The 20,025-nt window shown below is 50.5% G+C and overlaps 1 protein-coding gene across 22 annotated transcripts in view; it reads left to right on the forward strand.

Annotated features, from left to right (window-relative positions):
• ZNF618 (zinc finger protein 618) overlaps positions 1-20,025 on the forward strand; it is a 167,117-nt gene that overhangs the window by 98,215 nt on the left and 48,877 nt on the right. For 20 of the 22 annotated variants that reach the window (XM_033123367.1, XM_033123370.1, XM_033123368.1 and 17 more), the window contains exon 3: positions 10,268-10,527. In XM_033123367.1, the coding sequence (XP_032979258.1) occupies positions 10,268-10,527 (260 nt within the window). Of the gene's footprint in view, positions 1-9,061; positions 9,188-10,267; positions 10,528-20,025 lie in introns of those variants that run through there. The other 2 variants (XM_033123377.1, XM_033123380.1) reach the window with 2 other exon arrangements.

Genomic DNA, 20,025 nt, shown 5'->3' on the forward strand with positions numbered 1-20,025 from the left:
ATTACAAACCTCAATCTGTGATCAGCTAGCCTCAAGGTCTGGTGGGTAGAATGTGGAAGGGAAGAAGCCAGATGTAATACCAGGACATGGGGAGCACGCTGGAGGGATGGCAGCTGGGCAGCTCCAGGCATCAGTTGTCAGTGTGTGCAGGATGTTGGAGGGGAAGTGGTCCTGTTGGGCTGACCTTTTTTTCTAAGGAGAAAGTGGCCAGAGGAATTGTGAGAGAAAGGGGTGGTAACTAAGTCACAGCCTTGGCAGGAAATAACGTTGGTGTCAAAGGGAGTGTATTTGTTCTCTGTTTCTGCATCATCCAGCATGAGGACTGCCTGCCTCCCCACTGGTTGAGTTACCTGGCCTCTGGAGTCTTCCTCAAACCCACGGGTGCCCCGGAAGATGCAGGACAGTGGGCATGGGCCCTCTATGGCTTCCCTTTCCCACCTGTGAGCGAAGGGATTCTATCTGGGCACAAGAATTCCTGAATCTGCAGTGTCTCCACAATTATGTAAGAGGAAACACGGCGAGGTGTGTCTTCGGAGAGCAGTGCATGTTACTAATGGATCTGAATTGCGCCACTGCCAGGCCCATTGGAAGACGAAGGCTGTGCGTTTGTTTAAAATTCTGTCAATAGTAATTCTTTTCAGTGACCTGAGCAAGCCTTCCATGTGCCATGATACCCATGAAAGAAGTTCCCAGCTTGACCCAGAGGGCCCCACCTGCTAAATGTTAGAGTTTGTGACTTGACAGTGTTACTCAGGATTCCTGTTTTTCTATATCGTCGGCTTAAATTAACCAGGGAATTACCTCTTAATATTGAAATCTTCATGCTGTCTTTCTGAGCTGCTGTATTACCTAGTTGTGGCTGACTGACACCATACACTGAAGAAAATTAAGTGCCTAAAAATTACCTCAAACTAATGATATATTTATGCATTGTACATTATTTTGAATTTCTAGGCTGTTAAGAGTTGTTTAATAGGTTAATAGTTTTAATCTATTAATCTCGTCTTTTCTACTTGACTATTTATTAAAATGTATCAGTGATACATGACAGAAATGGAAGTACGGATAATTCTGAGGGTTATTAAGGCCTGGGTGATGGCGTGAAGATTTGAAACATGGGTGGAGTAGTAACTACAGACGCAGGCCTCATTACCGGGCTTTGTGGAAACGGAGGTTTTGCTGTAGGTTCTCTCTTTTGGTCCTTCCAGGTTGATGGAAGCTGTGGCCTTTATCCCCATTATGATTTCTGTCCTTGTAGCTAAAAACATTTCTATCCAAAGGACATGTGTGAGCACAGCAGCTGTTTTTGAACACGTCAAGGAGATTTGGAGGTCAGCAATGAACACAAAGCCCAAGCACTTTTCTCTGGCACAGATGGGTCCTCTCATTCCTTTATTTTATTGCACGTCCATGTCACTATTCTAAGCATCTAGCACGTGCCATGTTCCATCAGGATACTAAGGGCACAATAGGAGACAAGGGACTATGCTCCCCATCCCTTGGAGCTTGTGGTCATTTAGTCATTCATTCAACACTGTGTTTGTTGTTTTCTCTTCCCTTGAGAAATGAAAAGAGAAATCATCCAAATGATTAAAAGCCCTGGCATCGGAGTTGGGCATACCAGGTTGAATCCTGCTTCTGTCACTAGAAAGTTGTATGACCAAGAAAAAGTCACTCTGCTTCTCCGATCCTTAGTTTTCTTATTTGCAAACAAAAGTACCTACCATATAAGGCGTGGTGGAGAACAGTGACATGGTGTATGAATACGGGGTGAAGCACCACGTAGCACGCAGTGTACCCTAGCTGCCCTGGTCTTCACTCACCCTGTTATTTGCATCATTCGAATCAGACCATCATCACCACCAGCACCTCCTCCACCCTGCGTGCTAGCAAATTGACATCCGGTCATTTTCTGTTTGTATCGTTCAGCAGGCGATAGGTAGAGGGGTACAGAAAGCAGTGGGGCGGAGCTCTTGCCTCTGGAGGTCTCCCAGAACCACTGGTGTGAGACTGCAAGCTCCCTGAGACCTCAGCACCCCACGCTGTGCCCTGAGGGCCCAAGTCTGCTAATTTTCAATAGAATGGTGACCGTGAATTGTCTAGCGTTGTCATCATTTTGCAGTATCAAATCATCCCATTAAGGTGAATCACAAATCATTCACCTTCAACTTAACAAGTGTTACAGGTCACTAGTATCGCAGTACACCTGGAGAAAAAGAGCTGGTGTCAGAGCATTACCAGGCTACTCTATTTCGGCATTGCTGAAAGAGGAAGTAGGAAGAGTATGTTACATCTGAGGAAATTCCCAGCGGGAAGGATACAGATAAGACTTTGATACTTCACGAATAAGCATCACTTACTCAGTAGGTTGGGTCGTGTGAAACATCTCCACCCCATGTTACACTGAGGCCCCGATGGATGGGACGTTGCTGTCTTCAGTTCTAAGTATCCGTTGAAACAGTTAAACCATCTGTTCTTTAGGGGTGGGCCATGGAGAGAGACACCTTGAAGGTCGCACTGACCTTTCCAGGGCTCGTGCCTTGGATCCTTCCATGAACAGGTGCTTACTGATCACCTCCCACGTGCCAGGCGCTGCTAGAGGTGCGGGGATGTGACAGTGTACATGAGCTAAAGCCCCCATCCTCTTGTAGCTCATGTTCTAGTTGGGGAGGCAGACAGTGAAGAGGATGAGAGGTGACTAGTATGTTGGATAAATGTAAGGTAAATACTGAGCAGAACGAATAAAGCAAGGAAGGGGGAAATGGAGTGTCGAAGGCCTTGGAACAGGCAGTCAGATGTCTCCGCTAACACTGGGATGTTTCAGTAAGGACCTCAAGGAGTGGAGAACTAGCTATGGGGGCATCTGGGGGGCGGGAGACTATTCCAGGCAGAGGAAAGAGCAAGTGCAGAGGTCCAAGGCAGGAGCTTGCCTGCATGCTCAGGGAACAGACTGGTGTGGCCAGTAAGAAGGAATGGGTGGGGGGGTGGGTGTTAGCAGTTGAGGTCAGTGGGTGCACAGGGCATGTCACGGAGAGCCGTGAGGGCGGGTGAGGACTGGGGCTGTTACTCTGGGTGAGATGCAGAACCATAAATGAGTTTTGCACTGAAGAGGGACACAACCTGGCTTGTTTTAATGGGATCACTCTGGCTGCTGTGTTGAACATTGATTTGGGGATGCTGGACAAAGGTAGGAGCAGGGAGACTGACTAGGAGGTTATTATAACAAGACAGGAGAAAAGCAGGCAGCTTGGATGAGAGTGGCGGTCTTTGGGTGGTAAGGAGTGGTCAGGTTCTGGACATGTTTTACAGGATTTGCTGGTAGATTCAAGACAAGGATAATTCAAGGGTCTGGGCCTGAGAAGCTGGAGGGATAGAATCGCTAATAACTGAAACGGAGAAGACTGCAGTTATTTGATGGTGTGTCAGATTGCAGTGTTTAGTGGGAAGAGCACTGGGGTAGGAGTCGGAAGAACTGTTTTCTCGACTTGGGGGAAGGGGCGTGGCAGTAGTTCAGTGTGGACCTGTTACATATAGGTGCCTGTTAGGCAACCCAGTGGATGTGTCAATCAGGCAGTTGTTGGGGCAGGTCTGGAGTTCAGGGGGCAGGTCCGAGCTGAAGATAGAGTTTGCGATTCCTCTTCACATAGTTAATATTTAAAAGCATGCGTCTGGGTGAGATTACTTAAGGAGTGAGTGTGGATAAAAGTAGAAGAGGTTCTAGAACTGATCCTTGGGGCATGGCAATGTATTAGGGCCGGGCGGGTGAAGAGGAATCAGAAGGAGGCAGAAGAGTGGCCGATAGGTGGGAGGCCCACCATTGAGCACAGAGCAAAGTGGGGAAAGAACTGGACTGGAGGAGAGAGGAGAGCTTGTCCAAGGCTGCTGATAGAGGATGAGTTTGGTGAGGGCTGAGGAGGGACTGTTGAATCGAGGAGCATTGAGGTCCCAGGAGGCCTTGAGAAGAGCAGCTCTGGTGGAATGGGTGAGGCAATGACCTCACTGGACTTAGGAAGCGTTGTCATGGGGGGGCCCGCCGACATCTGGATACATGAGAGTTATTTGACTCAGATACACAGTAGGTGGGAAGAGTTGGAGGACTGGGGCCGTGGTCAGCCTCTGCAGCAGGGTAAACACAGCCCCTGAAGTCATGGCTGGATGTGCGTTAATTCATTGAACACCCCATGCATCCATGCCTTCATGGAGAGTGTACTTAAGCTCAGTGTGAGGCCAGTTAACCCTCATTCCTAATGAGTGGAGTCTTTTAATGAAGTTTTATTGTAGAGGGAGTTAACCAAGCCGTTGTATACACGCTGCAATTACAGTTTTCATCCTCTACCCTTCAAATCGTTTCCGTTGGCTAAAGTACCTCTGGAGGGGGTAGGATGGTCTTCAGGCTGAGGTTGGGATGCAGGTCGATACACTGCTTCCTGTCCTGTGCAAGGAAATCCACACACCCTGCTACATAGGAGTCTGACCTCTAACAGGTTCGTTGGGTGGTAAGGAGTGGTCAGGTTCTAGACATGTTTTACAGGATTTGCTGGTAGATTCAAGACAAGGATAATTCAAGGGTCTGGGCCTGAGAAGCTAACGTCAGATTCCAGCTCACTTATAGGGCAGATGGGAAAACTGTGTCAAGCAGGGGCAGGACTGAAGTCTGGCGAGCTGATGACTTCTCACAACTATTGTGACTTGGTAGAACTTCAAGCATTTGCGTTTTTGAAGGAATGAGGTAGAAATTATTCCCAGAAGTAAAGTAGTCTGACTCTGGGGCACCTGGCATCACCTGGGACTCTTCCTCCAACCTGCCCAGAAATGGCATGTGTCTTTAGACCTCAGATACTCTGATTTGTTATTTGGTTGCATTGTCTCGGGCGACAGGCTTTAGTGGGAACGAACAGTCCTATTGGAAGAATTGTTTCCAGACCAAGCTCATCACTGGAAGTTGTGTGACCTGAGGCATGCCATTCACTCACTGTGTTGATTGAGTCCCTGCTGTGCACCAGGTCTCGTGCACAAGTAGGATGTGGACGTGAAGGAGGCTGTCCTGTGCTTCGGTTTCCCCATCTGGACCCCAGGCCTCTTGTGGACACCAGATGTGATGGGGTGGGTCTAAGTACTTGGAGAACCATCTCGTAAGATCCCGAGGAAGGGATCTGTGCGTGAAACCTCCTCAGGCAGGATCTGCAGCACAATGCACTGGCCAGACGCGCTAATGGAGGATGAGAAAGAATGAAGCAAAAGGAAAAGAAAATGGAGGGCAGTGGTTTGCAAACTTAACCACTTTGGAGCTATGGCTTCCAATTTAGTCTTATGTAGTGGATTAGTTTCCTGTAGCTGCTGTAACAAATTACCGCAAACTGGGTAGCTTAATACAACAGAAGTCTGTTCTCTCACAGTTCTAGAGGCTAGAAGTCCAAAGTCAAGGTGTTGGCAGGGTCACATTCCTTCTGGAAGCTCTGGGGAGAACTTTCGGGGGCTGCAGCATTCCTTGACTTGTGGCCACATCACTCCAGTCTGCCGCTGTGGTCATCTTGCTGTCGCCGCCTTCTCTGTATCATTCCCTCTTCTGTCTGTCCAATCTCCCCATGTGTCTCCTATAAGGACTTGTCAATTGCCTTTAGGGCCCACCCCAATAATCCAGGAGATCTCATCTCAAGATCCGTAAATTAATTACATCTGCCAAGAGCCTTTTTCCAAATAAGGTCTCATTCACAGGTTCTCGGGATTGGGATGTGGAGGGTGGGGCACCATTTACTACCAGGAGAAAGAGGTACAACACCCCTCAACCCGTAAGCGAAGCTGTGCGAATGAAAGACAGATTAGGGATCTTTGGAGCCCTCCCCAAAACTACCCTCTTCATTCAGGCCTCATGGGTGCTTTTTGCCATTGCTGTGGAACCCCTCGGGGAACATGTGTGGAGAACCAGTGTCTCGTTGAAAGGGCTCTTAGGGAATTCCTTGGGCCGGGATCCACTTGTTCTGGCTTCTCTCCTAGCATCCTGGCATGAGCTGTAGCCAGGGACCCCAGACACTATATACTTAACTGAGAAATATCCTTTTAGTGCCCGACTTTAGATTTTATGTTGAAGTGTGACTCGGGTTAAATATAAAATTCATAGCATATCTTGAGCAACTATTTTGTAGTTATCTATATATAAATCTACTTTACAGCGACACAAATAGAATAGATTGTGGAGTGTCAGCATGTAGATAGATTCCGAGTGCTTTTCACTAATATACCTAATGATTCGTGCTGAGAATATCCAAGGGCTCCACTGTACATTTAAATGGATATAATTAAAATAATGAGCTCTATTTTAAAAAATGATATATGAAAAAAAAATCTTAAAGAAGTTAGAAGGAGCTGCACCACTAATTCAAAGTGATATAAGTACTTCTGCAATTCCATTGTTATTAGGACACCTAATTAAATGTAAAGCATCCCACAAAAGCAACATTTGGGCTTGTAAATCTAAAGCGTGAAGCCAGGGAAGAGAAGTTGCCTGTGTCCTCCGTGCAGCAGTGGCTCGGGCTGTTACATTGAAGGGAATGGATGTTGTGCGCTTTCGCGCCTACGGGCTGGAGGATGGTTCACATGGCCCCCAGGGTAAGAGTCGCCTGCACGAGGCAGGTGGGACATTCAGAGAGGGTGTCTGACTCCATCTCGAGTGAGCAGGGAAGGCTTCCCAGAGGTGAGTATGTCATCCTCATAAGGACAGCTGCCATCCATGGAAATCCACTCCATGCCACTTCCCTGGCTCATCTCCTGCCCCCACCCTGGCAGGGATCGTGGTCTCCCTTTAACTAACAGAGAAGGAAACGGAGGCTCAGAGAGGGGAAGTCTCTTGCCCAAGGTCGCAGGGTGTGTGGACACCCAGGCTTTCTGACTCCCCAAAGCTCCTCCCTCCCACCAGAATGTCGTGATACTAGTGAGGTCCTTGAGGGCAGGAAGGGGCACTAAGTCTGTTCAGACAGCAGGGTCACCACTTTCCACCAGCGTGATCGTGTCTGAGTCACTTTAGATAAGGTCCTGGATTTACATTTTTGAAATTGATCCTTACCACGCCTTTTGAGTAGATGTGGGGGTCCCCGCTTCAGGGATATGGAAACAGGCTCAGAGAAGGTCGGAGGCTCGCTCAAGGTCGCCAGTCGGAAAGTGATATAGAGCTGGGATTTGAACTCCTGTCGGTCGACCTCCACAGCCCCTGCAGTCAAGTCTACGTCCTGTAAGATCCTTCCCTTGTGCGTGCTCCCCTCCCCCACCCTCTGCAAGACAGTAGATACCCGTAGGCCCTTTCCCCTGGGGCCACTGTCCTAGGTCCCTTGCAGACATTGCCTTGTTTCTGCATCACCGTGCTGAGGGGTAGGTGCTGTGTTTACCCATTGTATGTGTGTGAAGATTGAGGCTCAGGGCAGGTGTGAGTGTGTGTGAGATTTGTCCCTGGGATGATCCTACTTCAAACCCTGGTGCTCTTTGCATCTCACTTCGTCCGTCACATCCCATTCCCACCAGGCTGTCAGCCAGCCTCTGCTCCAGTGCCTCAGAGCCACGGAGCTCCCCACCCCCAGCACGTCCCTTCCGTTGCTGGCTGGCGTGTTCTCCCTCCCTAACGCCATACCTCTCCCCTTGTAATGTCTCAGACCTGTCGGTCGTGGTTATGCTCCTGGGGCCTCTCCGAACTTGGAGGTTTTTTTGCTGGGATGGGGTAGGCACCCTCCCCTCCCAAGAGGGTGCTGGACCTTAGCAGGGGGGCTGTAATTTAAGATATCCCTGTGGAGGCAGTAGCAGCCAGCAAAGCGAGGAGCCTCCGTCTTCCTGTTCACCCACTAGCACCTTAGTTCTGACTCTGTTCTGGATGCCGAAGATCAAGAGTGGGTGACATGAGGTGGGCAGGCTGTGGGTGCGTGGGCTTCCTTCTGAAAGTTTCTCGCCCAGTCTAGGTCCGTCATAGCTAAGAGCCAGAATGCCTGCATCAAATCTCGATTCTGCTTTTTTGTAACCTTGTGACTTGAGACAAGTTGTTTCACCTCTCAGTGCCTCCGTTGCTGCATCTGTAAAATGGACATAATTTCTGTGGGACTTGTTTTTGTGGATGAGAGGAGTCAGTGTATTAGAACACTGGCACATAGGAAACTCTATTTAAGTGTTTCTTTAATAAATAAAGGAAACAAATGCTGAGGTGATCGAATCACCTGTTTTACATTTCCTGCGGAGGAGAAGGGCAGAAGGCCAGACACTGACTGGTGATCCTGACATGGCAGGCATCACTGGGTCGGTCCACTGGGTGCTGAAGACAGTCTAACAGTTTGTCATTATTAATAATAGTAATGATAAGTGTATCTTGAGAGCTGTAACAGGCCCGGCATTGTGCTGAGTGCTTTTCAAGTGTTAGCTGATTAAAATCAGTGTGAAAACCCTATTAGCTCCATTTTGCAGATTTGAAAACTGAAACTCGGAGGTTAGGAGCTGGCTCAAGTCACACAGCAAGGAAGTGGCTGACTTGCCGCTGGCTGGTGTCTCCCAGCCCCCTTTTGCAGTCCCATCCTGTGTATATCAGTCCTGGCCGGTGTACTAGCTCAGGCTGCCACAACAAAATACCATAGACTGGGTGTTTTCTCACCGTTCTGGAGGCTGGAAGTCTGAGATCAGGGCGCCAGCACGGTTGGATTCTGGTGAGGACTCTCTCTTCCTGGCTTGCAGGCAGCCACCTTCACTCTATGTCCTCACATGGAAGGGACAGAGTGAGAGAGAGATGTCTCTCTGCCTCTTCTTCTAAGGCCCTAGTCCTATCAGATGAGGGCCTCACCCTGATGACATTATTTTACCGTGATTACCTCCTAAAGACCCCATCTCCAGACACAGTCACACTGGGGATCAGGACTTCACCATAGGAGTTGGGGGGCGGGACACACTTCAGATCCTAGCACCTCCCTAGTGGCCTTTCTCTGCGCCCTTAACAGGGACCTTCCCTCTCTGCTCAGTTCCCCATCCTTTCTCTACCCTGAGAGGCAGCGGAAAGCTGGGAGGGGCAGCAGATGCAATGAAACCCATGCTTTTGTGACAGATGGAGCTGAAGCCCTGAGAGGAGAAGGGTCTTATCAAGAGTCACACCACAAGCTCCTGTGGATCCAGGATCAGAACCCCGGTCCCTGACTCCCAGCCTGGTGCCTCCACTGTGCTGCAGTAGGTATGCCAGCGGGCCTTGCCTGAATGGGCCTCAGGGCTGGGCCTTGTAGGTCACAGTGCACACGCTTCTCTGGAGCAGTGGGGAAGGCTGGACATGGCCAGGGCAGCAGCCCCAGAGCTAGAATCTGACTTGATTTCCCAGTTTGTGTACGTCTTGGCTTTCCCACCTCAGAAACAGGAGTAATGGCAATGATCCCCTGCTAGAAGGATGAGGGAGCCCTTATGATAACACGGTTCATGAGTAGGTGGCAGGGACCTGGCTTCGTGCCTTGACATGCCACCAAGCTTGTGTGTGGCCCTGGGCATGTCACAGCTCTGGGCTAGGCCTCAGTGTCCACATGTCCTGCCCACCTCTATTGAGCTCTTACCTTGAGGATGTTTTCTGATATTTACGAGCCACCTAGAGGCCAGCGTGTTGGGACCACGTGTTGGCTCTAGGACATCTCAAACAAGTGAGCCTTTTAGCTTGTGGTTTACCATCTGTAAAACTGGAGCAGGGAAGAGCTTGGATGAGATCTCTAGGCCTTCTGCCAAGGAGCAAAGGGAACAACACTAGACACTTTGCATACATCACACCACTTAAACCCTTGCTGCTCCACATGCGGGTGGAAGACTGGTACAACAGGGCCTCGATGGGCAGTTGTTAGAGGTGCAGAATCTCAGGCCAAACCCCAGACCTGCTGAACCAGAATCTGCATTTCACCAAGATTCTCAGCTGATTTATGTGCACATTGAAGCTTGAGAAGAACTGATTTCAACCAGCCAGAGCTCTCTTTGTCGGTCTCATAATTCCAGTTATAGGAGTTACTGGGCACATTTAGACCTCTTGACACCCCAGCTTCCCCACCTATAAAATGGATGGAGTTGGAGCCAGACTCGCCCAGTATTTTTAAACTGTGTTCCTTGGAGCTCCATCCAGGGTTCCCTGGAGGAACCTCGGGGGCAGCCACGCTTCCAGGTGAGGTTCATGTAACAGGTGGGCCTGTAACTAAACATTTTGCAACTCCCTGAGCTGGAGGGCTCCCAGATAGGTCTGAGGGATGCGTATGGTCCACACTGAGCAGATTCTCCTCTTTCCCAGGGAGCGCTTGAAGCGCAGCCAGAAGAGCACCAAGGTGGAGGGGCCAGAGCCTGTGCCGGTCGAGGCCTCGCTGAGTGCCGATCAGGGGACGATGACGGAGGTGAAGGTGAAGACGGAGGTGCCCGACGACTACATCCAGGAGGTGATCTGGCAGGGTGAGGCCAAGGAAGAGAAGAAGGCAGTCAGCAAGGATGGCTCCAGTGACGTGCCCGCGGAGATCTGCGTGGTGATCGGTGGTGTCCGCAACCAGCAGACCCTCGGTGAGTGAGTGTCCAATCGCGAGGGTCGGGGCAGATCTGAGTCCTGGAGAGAAGACACCAGGGCTCTCCGCCCCTCCCTGGCTTAGGGAGCCTTCGGTGTCCCCTTCCCCCACCTCCGGGAGAGACCCAGGCTGCTTAGACTTGCCTTTGCCTCCACAGTCCTAGTGGTCTGGAGCTCTTCTCTTTCCACCTGATGAGGCAAAGCCCTACTCGTCGTTTGTAAAACTTTGTTCAGTTAAATGCCTGGAACTTCCTGCAGACCCGGTGAGTCCCTCATGCTGTGGGGCTCCCATGCCCCTGTTGGATCTAGCTAAGCCCATGTCACCTCGTGTCCTAAGCGCCTGTCTGTATTTCTTCTTCCTCGGCTTCACTGGGGACTCCCGGAGCCAACTCTCAGTGCAAGTCCTGTTCAGAGCAGACGCCCAGTCAGGATCAGGTCACCGACAGACTGGTACCCTCCCCTGCCTCTGGTCTGGGCCAGGCTCGGCGGAGCTCTGTGGGATTGAGCTTCTTAGAAATCATGTCTCCCCTCACTCTGTAGCATGAGCCAGGGGATACCCCTCGGGGACTGCCTGTACTCCTGCCAGGTTCACAAATTCAGATGCCCACAAGGCCTAACAGATATGTTTATTTAGCATACGGAGCGATGAGCCAGACAGGCAGGTGGTGGGGAGCGTGTCCAGCTGGAGAGCCCATGCTTCACGCACAGGGGGGGGAAGGGGGGGAGGGTTACTCCTCAGTCGCTGCTGACGGTAACTATGTGGGAAGACAGGCTCCGCGTGGCCAGCTCTCTGGATACACCACATGCCAGAAATGAAAATTTTCATGTCAATTCTTTTGGCTTTAACCATTGGCGACTAATTCGACTTCTGAAATCTGCCAAACAAAACATCTCTGTGGATCAGAGTCATTCTTTAGGCCAGAAGCTTGCAGCGCCTGGTCTATAAAATTAAGTCCACATGCCTGTGCCTGGCATCAAGGCCTTGCCTGCCCTGGTCCCAGACTTCTGTTTTCATCTGTGCCCTCCTCATTGTTTTCTGTGCTCAGTGCGTTCTTAGTAGCACTTAGACTTAGGGAAGTGCTACCACTTCCCTCTCCTCTGTCTGTCCTTCCTGCACCAGCTCTAACTCACCTCTTCCCAGCTTCTAGGTGCACAGCCTATGTGTGGCATGTAGGGTATTGTGGGGGAAGTTTCCCTGTTGTCCGTTTCCCCAAGTGGAGACTCAAGTCATGTTGTTGCCTTTTCTTCCCAACCGCTGGCAGTCAGCCTCGGGCTCCGTTTCCCAGCTGTTCTTCTGCTGGTTGTGGTCACCATTGGCCCACCTGGGTCATTGTGGCATCCCGCTAACGGCCACGCTTTGTGTCCCCTGCCCTTACCAGCCTTCCACTCTGGCTGCAAGGGGCCTTGGCGAAAACAAAACACCAGCTGTGTCACTCCCTGCTTCTAAATTTGGGGTTCCCCACTGCATCTAGGGTCAAGAGCATAGCACCAAGGTACTCCATAACTTGAGCCTTTTAGCCCCATTTCTTATTTCTGATCTTCCGGGACCTTTTATTCTAAGCACAGTCTGCTCTGCAGCATTTCCTGTCCTTTGCTTATGCTGTTCCCTCTCCCTAGTATTTCTTTCCCCATTCCCACATGCCCAAATCCAATCCATCCTTCAAGGCCAGCTCTGGGCAGAAGTGGTCCATTTCTACCCTGCCTTTCACTGGGGAACACATCACATCTACTTTAAATTAGAGGCACCTTGTCCGTGCCTGTCTCTGCCACAAGATTGGGAGCTCCTGGAGATTGGAGCTCCAGGACCTGTCAGATCTGTGTCCCTGTGCTCTCCACTGCCACCCTGTAATACCTAGCAAGGTGCCGGCTTCTAGGAAACAGTGTTGACATTGGTGCTGTAGCTGTCAGCGTGGGGCTAGGTTATGCCATAGTAACAAAGATCCTAAAAGTAAAAAGAGATCTTGGTAGCGTTTATTTCTTAGTCCTACTGCGTGTCGATTGTGGGTCAGTTAGGGGCTCCAATCTACCCTGGACCTAGGATCAAAGCAGCCATTGTATGGAATGCTGCCACCCTATGGGACAAAGGGAAAGAAAGCTCTGGAATGACTCATACTGGCAATTACTTGCTACCGCCCAGAAGTGAGCAGTATTAATTCCATCGGCAGTCATTGGCCAAAGCTGGTCACGTGGCTCACCCAACTCAAGGAGGCCGGGAAATGTCATCCTAGCATGTGACAGAGGGGAATGAACCAGGAATATGGTGAAGAGCATCAGTGACGTAGCCCAGGGCCATATGAGAGAAGACTGTTTTCAGGGGCCTGTGTCTGACCTCTGTCTTTCAGTGTTCACTCCCCGAGGCCGAGGACTTTCAGCTGCTAGTGAATGCTAGTTAACGGAGGAGAGGACATGTTCTTGCTCACTTGGAGCGGCGGGTGTGATTTAAGACTCACTGGACCCGGTAGCTATTTATTTATGCCCTTCACCAGGAGACGCCCAGAAGTGTAGTTGAATTTGAATCTTGGGATGGAGCCAACAGTCTGGATTTGGCGGGGAAAGCCTAGAGCAGCCATGCTAGGGAAATGTTGGGAGTCCTCCCTGGGCCAGCTGCCTGCACAGTGACGGGACCCAGGGCTCTTGGCCTCGTGCCACCCACCATGCTGGTTTCCAGCTCAGCTGCTGCTCAGCAGCAGGGCTCTTGGCCTCACTGTGCCGTGGTGTCCTCTTCTGCTAAGTGAGGCGTGGTCACTGTCCCGGCCACCTTGTGGGGATCGAAAGGGGCAGTGGAAGAGAACAGTGTTGTGCGCGAACGAGCTTGGCTCCTTGGACTGGGAGTGAATCCAGACTCTGACTTAATAGCTGTTGTGCCTTGAAGCTACTTGACCTCTCTGTGCTTGAGTTCTCACAATTATAAATTCATCGGATTATGTGGGGATTCAATAAAGATAATGTATTTAAAGTACTCGACATTGTACTTAGTAAACGATTAGCTAGTAGTAGTAGTACTAGTATTAATAATATAAAGTACCTCTTCAAGGGCAAAGAGTACTCGTAGTAATATTTTCTGTTTTTTTTTTTTTTTATCCCCCAATTTTAAGAAATAAGCCAGTGTGATATAGAGGGAAAAAACAGCATGAGAAGTATGTTGGCACTGGATGAGGGAGGTGTCAGAAAACATGGGTTCTAATGGGGCCTCAGTTTTCTCATCTAAGAACTGGACAGAATTGTCCAGTTCCTGGAGTTCCTTTTCAGCACCGCCTCCCTAGAATACAGGAACTTTGAGTACTTGTGACATTTCTGAGTAACTTGTTGGCAGACCCTTGTGAAAAAAGGGTGTAAAAGCCACAGTGACGAGTTCAAAGTGGCACTGTCATTTTGGAGCCCGTACCAGACAGGCCCACGGGCGCTCCCTGCTGGTCATGGCTGCTTGTCTCGCATCCATCCAGGGTGTAGATTCCTTAAGGGTGTAGATTGTGCCAAGGTTCAGGCTTAGAGGAATCTCGCTTGGCCTCAGCACCAGGAAAGAAAAGCACTTAACCAAAAAAAAAAAAAATCCGTGTTAGAATTGAACCTTTTGAACTCATCTAATCGCAAGATGGCAAGTAGATTTTATGTTGTGGGCGAAGCCCAGGTCATTGTTGCTGGCTGTTAGGGGACTGTGTTGGAGCTGAAGTGGGGCGTGCCTGGCTATTGATGGTTGCCGTGGGTGTGGAGGTGGGCAGTAGGGCTGCTCATGCTGTAAATTTGACACTCCTGTCCCCCTCGTTTTGTAGAAGGGCAAACAGTGGCCTGCAGAAAGGAAGAGTGTCGCCCTGAGTCACACAGCAGGTCGGTGACATTTTCTTCCCCTTTGTGGTAGAGGCCCCGTTCTCCCTCACAGCAGCCCTCCCACCCGCTTCTGGAAGTCAAACAAGGAGGGAACGCACGCCCGGGGAGCTGGCCGGGGGCAGGATGCTGGCTAGAGCCCTCCCCTGAAGTGAACCCGTGCCACAGTGTGCTTCTGTGCCCTGCTCACCAGGCACTGGGGAGTTAGCATGTTCCCGAGGCACTTGGCAGGGGAGTGCGGGGTTGTGCAGGGCCGAGGGCCTCTCGAGTGCCGTGCTCAGGGCTCAGAGAGGACTCTGTTGCTGAATAGAATAGTGGTCCTGTTTGGTCACCCAGTGCTGTGCCATGAGGGAACCTCCCGTTTGCCTTTTCTCGGAGCTCCGTCCCCCTCGTTCCCCCCATGTCCTCACTGGCCCTTTAACAACCATCAGACAAACAGTGTTTCCAATGACACAAACATTATCTGAGGCACTTCCCATGGAGGAGCCCGGGTCATGGACACGGGGATGGCATTTGGCAGCTTCTCAGGCTGGGAGACTGGGGAGGGACCTCAGTGCCCAGGAGGCGGGCTGCCAAGCCTGCAGTGGTTGCTGCTACCTCCCTGCTGCCCAGAAATTCTTGTGCTGACAAGGGCATCCCTCGCTCTTAGAAAGAACATTACTGCCATTGGAGCCAGCTTGGGGTTTGAGGGCAAAACCTTGAGCTTCCTGACTTAGCAGAGAGAGCAGAGATAATATGGACTGTGACAATTTTGTTGGATAAAACCGGAAGTGCATTAATAGCTGCCTCTTCTCTCCTGACAAGCTGCATGCAGAGGTCAGCCTCAAAGGAGTGGCAGAACCACTGAGGTTTGGGGGCTCCTCCTTTATGTGGAATGTAAACCCAAGGCACTACTATTGCTACTCCCCCGTTCTACATTCATGGCAGGCATTGCTAATTAATCACTGCACACTTTGCTAACAACGTACCTCAGAATCCTTCTCAACACAACACACCCAATAAGTGACTGTCAGCCAGAATTGAAAAATCCGAGGTGGAAAGCTTCTTGTCATTCTTGTCCTAGATGGTGAAGACACGACATCCAGGCCATGGAACATTTTCTGGTTCTGAGAGATAAGAATGCCCAGATCCCATCATGGTGGTCAGAATGTGCTACCGCGCAGTGGGTGCTCTTCTCTGTGCTGTGAGACCATTAGTCCTTAATCCAGGGAGGTCACACGCGAGGGAGCCCAGGGAGAGCCGCAGATGCCTGGAGACTTGGCGGTCCAGGGCTTCTCCAGTGGTGGTACAGGAGCCCATGAGGGAGCAAGTGACCCAGGGGGGCCCCTCCTCAGATGAGGGGTATGGACCAGCAGGTCGTTTCTAGAGTGAACTCGCAGTGTGGGGAGGGGCCTCGTGGAAGAGCTAAGGGCTGTTTGTCCTGGGGAGGAAGAGTCTGGGGGTAGAGGTGGGGATGTCTGTAGGCCGGGGGAAGGGTGGGATCTAAGTGTTTACAACTTAAGAGTATTTTGGTGGAAGGGGTTGGGGCGAACACATTCCAAGTAGCTCCAACCAACACGGGGAAGTTACCAGGAGGTGATTTCAACTCAGTCAAAGGAAGGACTTTGTGATTATGGGAACCAGAACCAGATGTAAGCCTGTGAGGGAGCGAGTTCCTGTCCTGGAGATAGGTGAGCAGAGAGGGTCACTCCCTGGTCTGGGTGTATGAGGGGGAGTCAGGTATCAGCTGGGAGACTGGATCCTGCAAGGACGTTTCTAGGCATCGAAATTTGAGCACCAAGGGGTGGAGCTGTTTGCATACAGGCAGGGCTGCCCAGACAGGAGGGGCAGGAAAAGGAGCAGGAGGGGGCTCGGCCACAGTCCCGCAAGGAGCAACAGAAGAGCAGACAGCCATTCAGACAAGGCCACGTGGGTTTTCGTCTGTGACAAACCTGGTAGCGAAGGTGCCAGGTCCTGCTTCGTAGTGCCAGCTGATAGTTTCCTGTTTCAATAAGTGGTTGGCAGGGCTTGGCGCCTGAGCCTGCCAGAAACAACACTAAGCTCTTTGCTGCAGCTACTTGGAAAGGAGCGGGATTTGGCCACCCTCCCAGGCGCATCTTGTCTCTGCTGATGACGCTTCATCTGGAGGTCTGAGGTGGAAAGGGGATCGCGGTGGGAGGGTCCCCATTGTAAAGGGTCCATGGGCTGTAAGCCAGGAGACCCAGGATCTGCCCTGCTGTGGGTCTTTGGACAGGCCCCTTAACCTCTGTGAGCCATACTGTCTGTATCGATCAGTGGGTATCATAGCATCTGCCCGTTTTTCCAGTAGGATTGTTGGGGGCAGAGTGAAGGAACAGGTGTGAAAGTGCTGTTAAGAGGGGACAAAAGTGCAAAACAGATACCAGTGGTATTAGCTGATGCCTGGGACGTTGACATCCGGGGTTAGCTCTGGAGTGACAGCTCCCTAAAAGACCAATGGCTTCACACTTTTTTTGTTTAATACCTCCCAAAAGAATTTTGGGAAACGATATTCTCTTTCACATTTTCGAGTTGACATCTAACATTTTTATCCAAAGTTTAAGTAATTGCAAAGGACATGCTTTCCGAGTACCGTGTAAATAATGTGGCATTTTGGAAAGAAAACTGTGAACTACTCTTTTAAATGTATCCAGGATAATCCCGATCCTGCTGATGGCTTTTTGGTATCCGCCAGCATCCGTTGAAGAAACATACGAACAGGCCCATCTTTAGCAGAAATTCTTTCTTTTTGCTCCCTGAACTCATATTTTCAGTCCATTTCCCTCACGGGATTTTCATCCTAATGTAATAGGGTTTTTATGCTTGAGTCTTATTGATCACTTTCACACTCATCTCCCACAAGATGTATGTAGATTGAAACAGAAATTTCTAAAAAAATTTGGGATCATAAAGCTCTACGTTTTAAAGCCTTCTTTTTTTTTCCAGATCGAGTTATTGTGAGCGTACAATTTTCCAGAAACAAATTTGGAGAAATAGTAACTGTACAAGTAAAAAATGATCGAAAAATCACCTCTGAATGAAATAGATGGGGCTTTGTTTCTTTTTCAATTGGCTCATGTTTCTGTGACCTAACATTTCTTATATGTTGAAGGAGACGCGCTCTAGCATTAATTTAATTCCCGTTTTTCAGTTGTCATAAGTGCGACTGCTTAGAAAGGTTGATCACATAAATCAGGAGCCGGGGAGGTAGGGGTGGAGTGTTGTATTAAGAGCGTCGCGTCGTTCTTTGAACTCCAAGTTTTCTGCGAAAAATCGCGTGGGGGTTTCTCGTCAGACATTATTTTTCCTGGGCTCTCCACTGACAACTCCGTTAGATCTTCGATTTTGTGGAGCGCTAAAGATTTGGAAAACACCCGATTCACAAAAGAAATTGTTCCCAGTCAATGGGTCCACCCGCTTTCTAAGTCCGGCATCATTATTTTGGATCACACAGACGGTCGTCCCCCACAGAGTGCACTGTGGTGGGACTTGGTGGGATGAAAGAATTGTCTTGTTTGTAATGTGGGGGGAAAGGTGAAGGGGAGAGGATAGCTGGAAAGGAGAACCAGCTGAGTGGGGCCCTCCCGCCTGCTCCCATGTTCTCTGTCGTGTTGATTTTAGGAAAAATACATTTGGAAGTTGATGATTGAGCATTGATTATCTTAAAACTGCCTGTGCTCACATATCCCTAGACGATTTCTACTCTCCTTGGAAGACCCTGGTTTGGAGGATGTTTGGTCTGAGTCCGAGCAAGCCTCAAAGAGCCTCCGGAAACCCACTCATCCATGACTTACCTCTCCAGGTCCCCTGTCCTAACGCAGGCCTTGGGTCCAGCTCCTGTTGCATCCTAGAACCAAGGGGGCTGAGTGCTCCTCAGTGTTTGATCTCTAAATAGCAGCCACTGTGATGCTCTGAACTAAATACAGGACTGTCCGTCGTAAGGAGCCATCTCTCCGCCCCCCACCCCTTGCGTTTTTCTTCTCTCCTTCACCTGGTCTGGATTTCCACCTTGTCGCGTATTGTAGTGGATCCTGAAAGGTGTCTGAGCTTATCTGGAGCTAGCTGGGTGCAAATGATAGAGTGGAGGAATACTATCCACATCCCTTATCCTTAGGAGACAGCCTCCTCTTTCTCGATCTTCACAACTTCACCCTTCCGTGGCTTTGGGAACTAGAGCCACCTGGCCTCACCTGCTCTGTCCAGGGCTCTCCCGGAGGGAGTTAAGCCAGGTCTCTGCCAAGTAGCTATGGAAAATGCTAGGCAGACACTGTTGATTAGTGCTGGTGGATTCTTGTTGTGTCACTAGTGACAGCAGGATGGGGGAGAGGCAAGGCTTGCTCTCGTGTGGTGGAGTGCCCTGCCTGCTGTCCCTGGCTCTTGATAGGGAACTCTGGGAGTCCTGGAGTGGTACTAGCCATGGTAGCGGGTTCTGCTGCCCTGCAGCATTAGGGGGAGCCCAACAACTGAAGGGGATTTAAGGCTCCCTTGGCATCTGGAGGTGACCTGGCATGGTGGCAGTTGGATGGTTCTGGAGCTCTGATGGCTGGCTTTGAGCCTAATTCCTCACAAACCGCTAACTGAGTAGCCCCAGCCTTGGACCACCTGGCCCTTGGAACTTCCAAGCTCATCATTGAAGTGGGTGTTGAATTGTCCCAACCACATTAAGACTTCTGGGAAGATGGAGGACAGAAACGAGACCTGGGTGTACTTGGTGAATGGTAAGCTTAACAGGCACCATCCATTCTTGGAGTTCTGTTGGAGGCTGAATGTGTGGTGGGTACATGCACTGGCTCTGGATCGAGACAGATCTGGGCAACCTCTGGCCCAGCGTGTCACTCCTCCCCTCCTCGCTTCCCTCACCTGAAAAAGGGGGGTAATAATCGCCTTTATCTGCTGGGCTGGTGAGGATGAACTGAGTTGATATGTGAGAAGCCCCTGAGTTTGGACCCCACTCCTGCTAGTTGGCTGTGTGAAGTGGGCAGGTTGCTGCACACCTGGCCAGCTTCTGCTTCCTCACCTGTGCAATGGGTTCAGCGGCCAGGCCTGTGCAGGGACGTTGGAGAGACTCACTCGAATGAAATGAGTTACCGTACCTGGTGCTTAGTAGGGAGTCACGGTGACAAAGGACAAAATGTAGTTCAGGAACCCAGCAGAGGGAGGAAGCATGCCGGGCAGGGAGTCGGGCAGCTGGGACAGGAACTGTCTGAGCTGCCAGTTTCTGAGAAGGCCCTTTAGCATCCCCGTGCACCAAACGGGTACATGGTGGCCATGGAGTCGTCCGGGCGTTATTACTCAGTGACAAACGAGTAGAACAGCAAGACGCCATGCATTCATTGAGCCCCCGCTGTGTGCCCATCACTGGGCGAAAGACAAAGAAATACACAGTCTGGTCTTTGCCCTCCACATGTTTATATTCTTCCTGTGAGACGACACACATGAAACCACTGGGTAACAAACAGACTGCTGCATTCCACGCTGGTGTCAGGATGCCAGTGTGCCCTTGAGTGACCCACAGTAGTAAGGTGGCAATGCCCCCTGTGCGCCAGTTCACTCGCATGTTGCATCTCATTAATCCTGGCCTCAGTCATGAGACCTAGGAATCATAGTCCTGTTTTACAGGGGAGGAAACCGAGGCACACACCAGAAAAGGCATGTGCTTGCGATCAAATAGCAAGGGG

This window comes from Rhinolophus ferrumequinum, chromosome 12 (genome assembly GCF_004115265.2).
Source record: "Rhinolophus ferrumequinum isolate MPI-CBG mRhiFer1 chromosome 12, mRhiFer1_v1.p, whole genome shotgun sequence".
NCBI lineage: Eukaryota > Metazoa > Chordata > Mammalia > Chiroptera > Rhinolophidae > Rhinolophus > Rhinolophus ferrumequinum.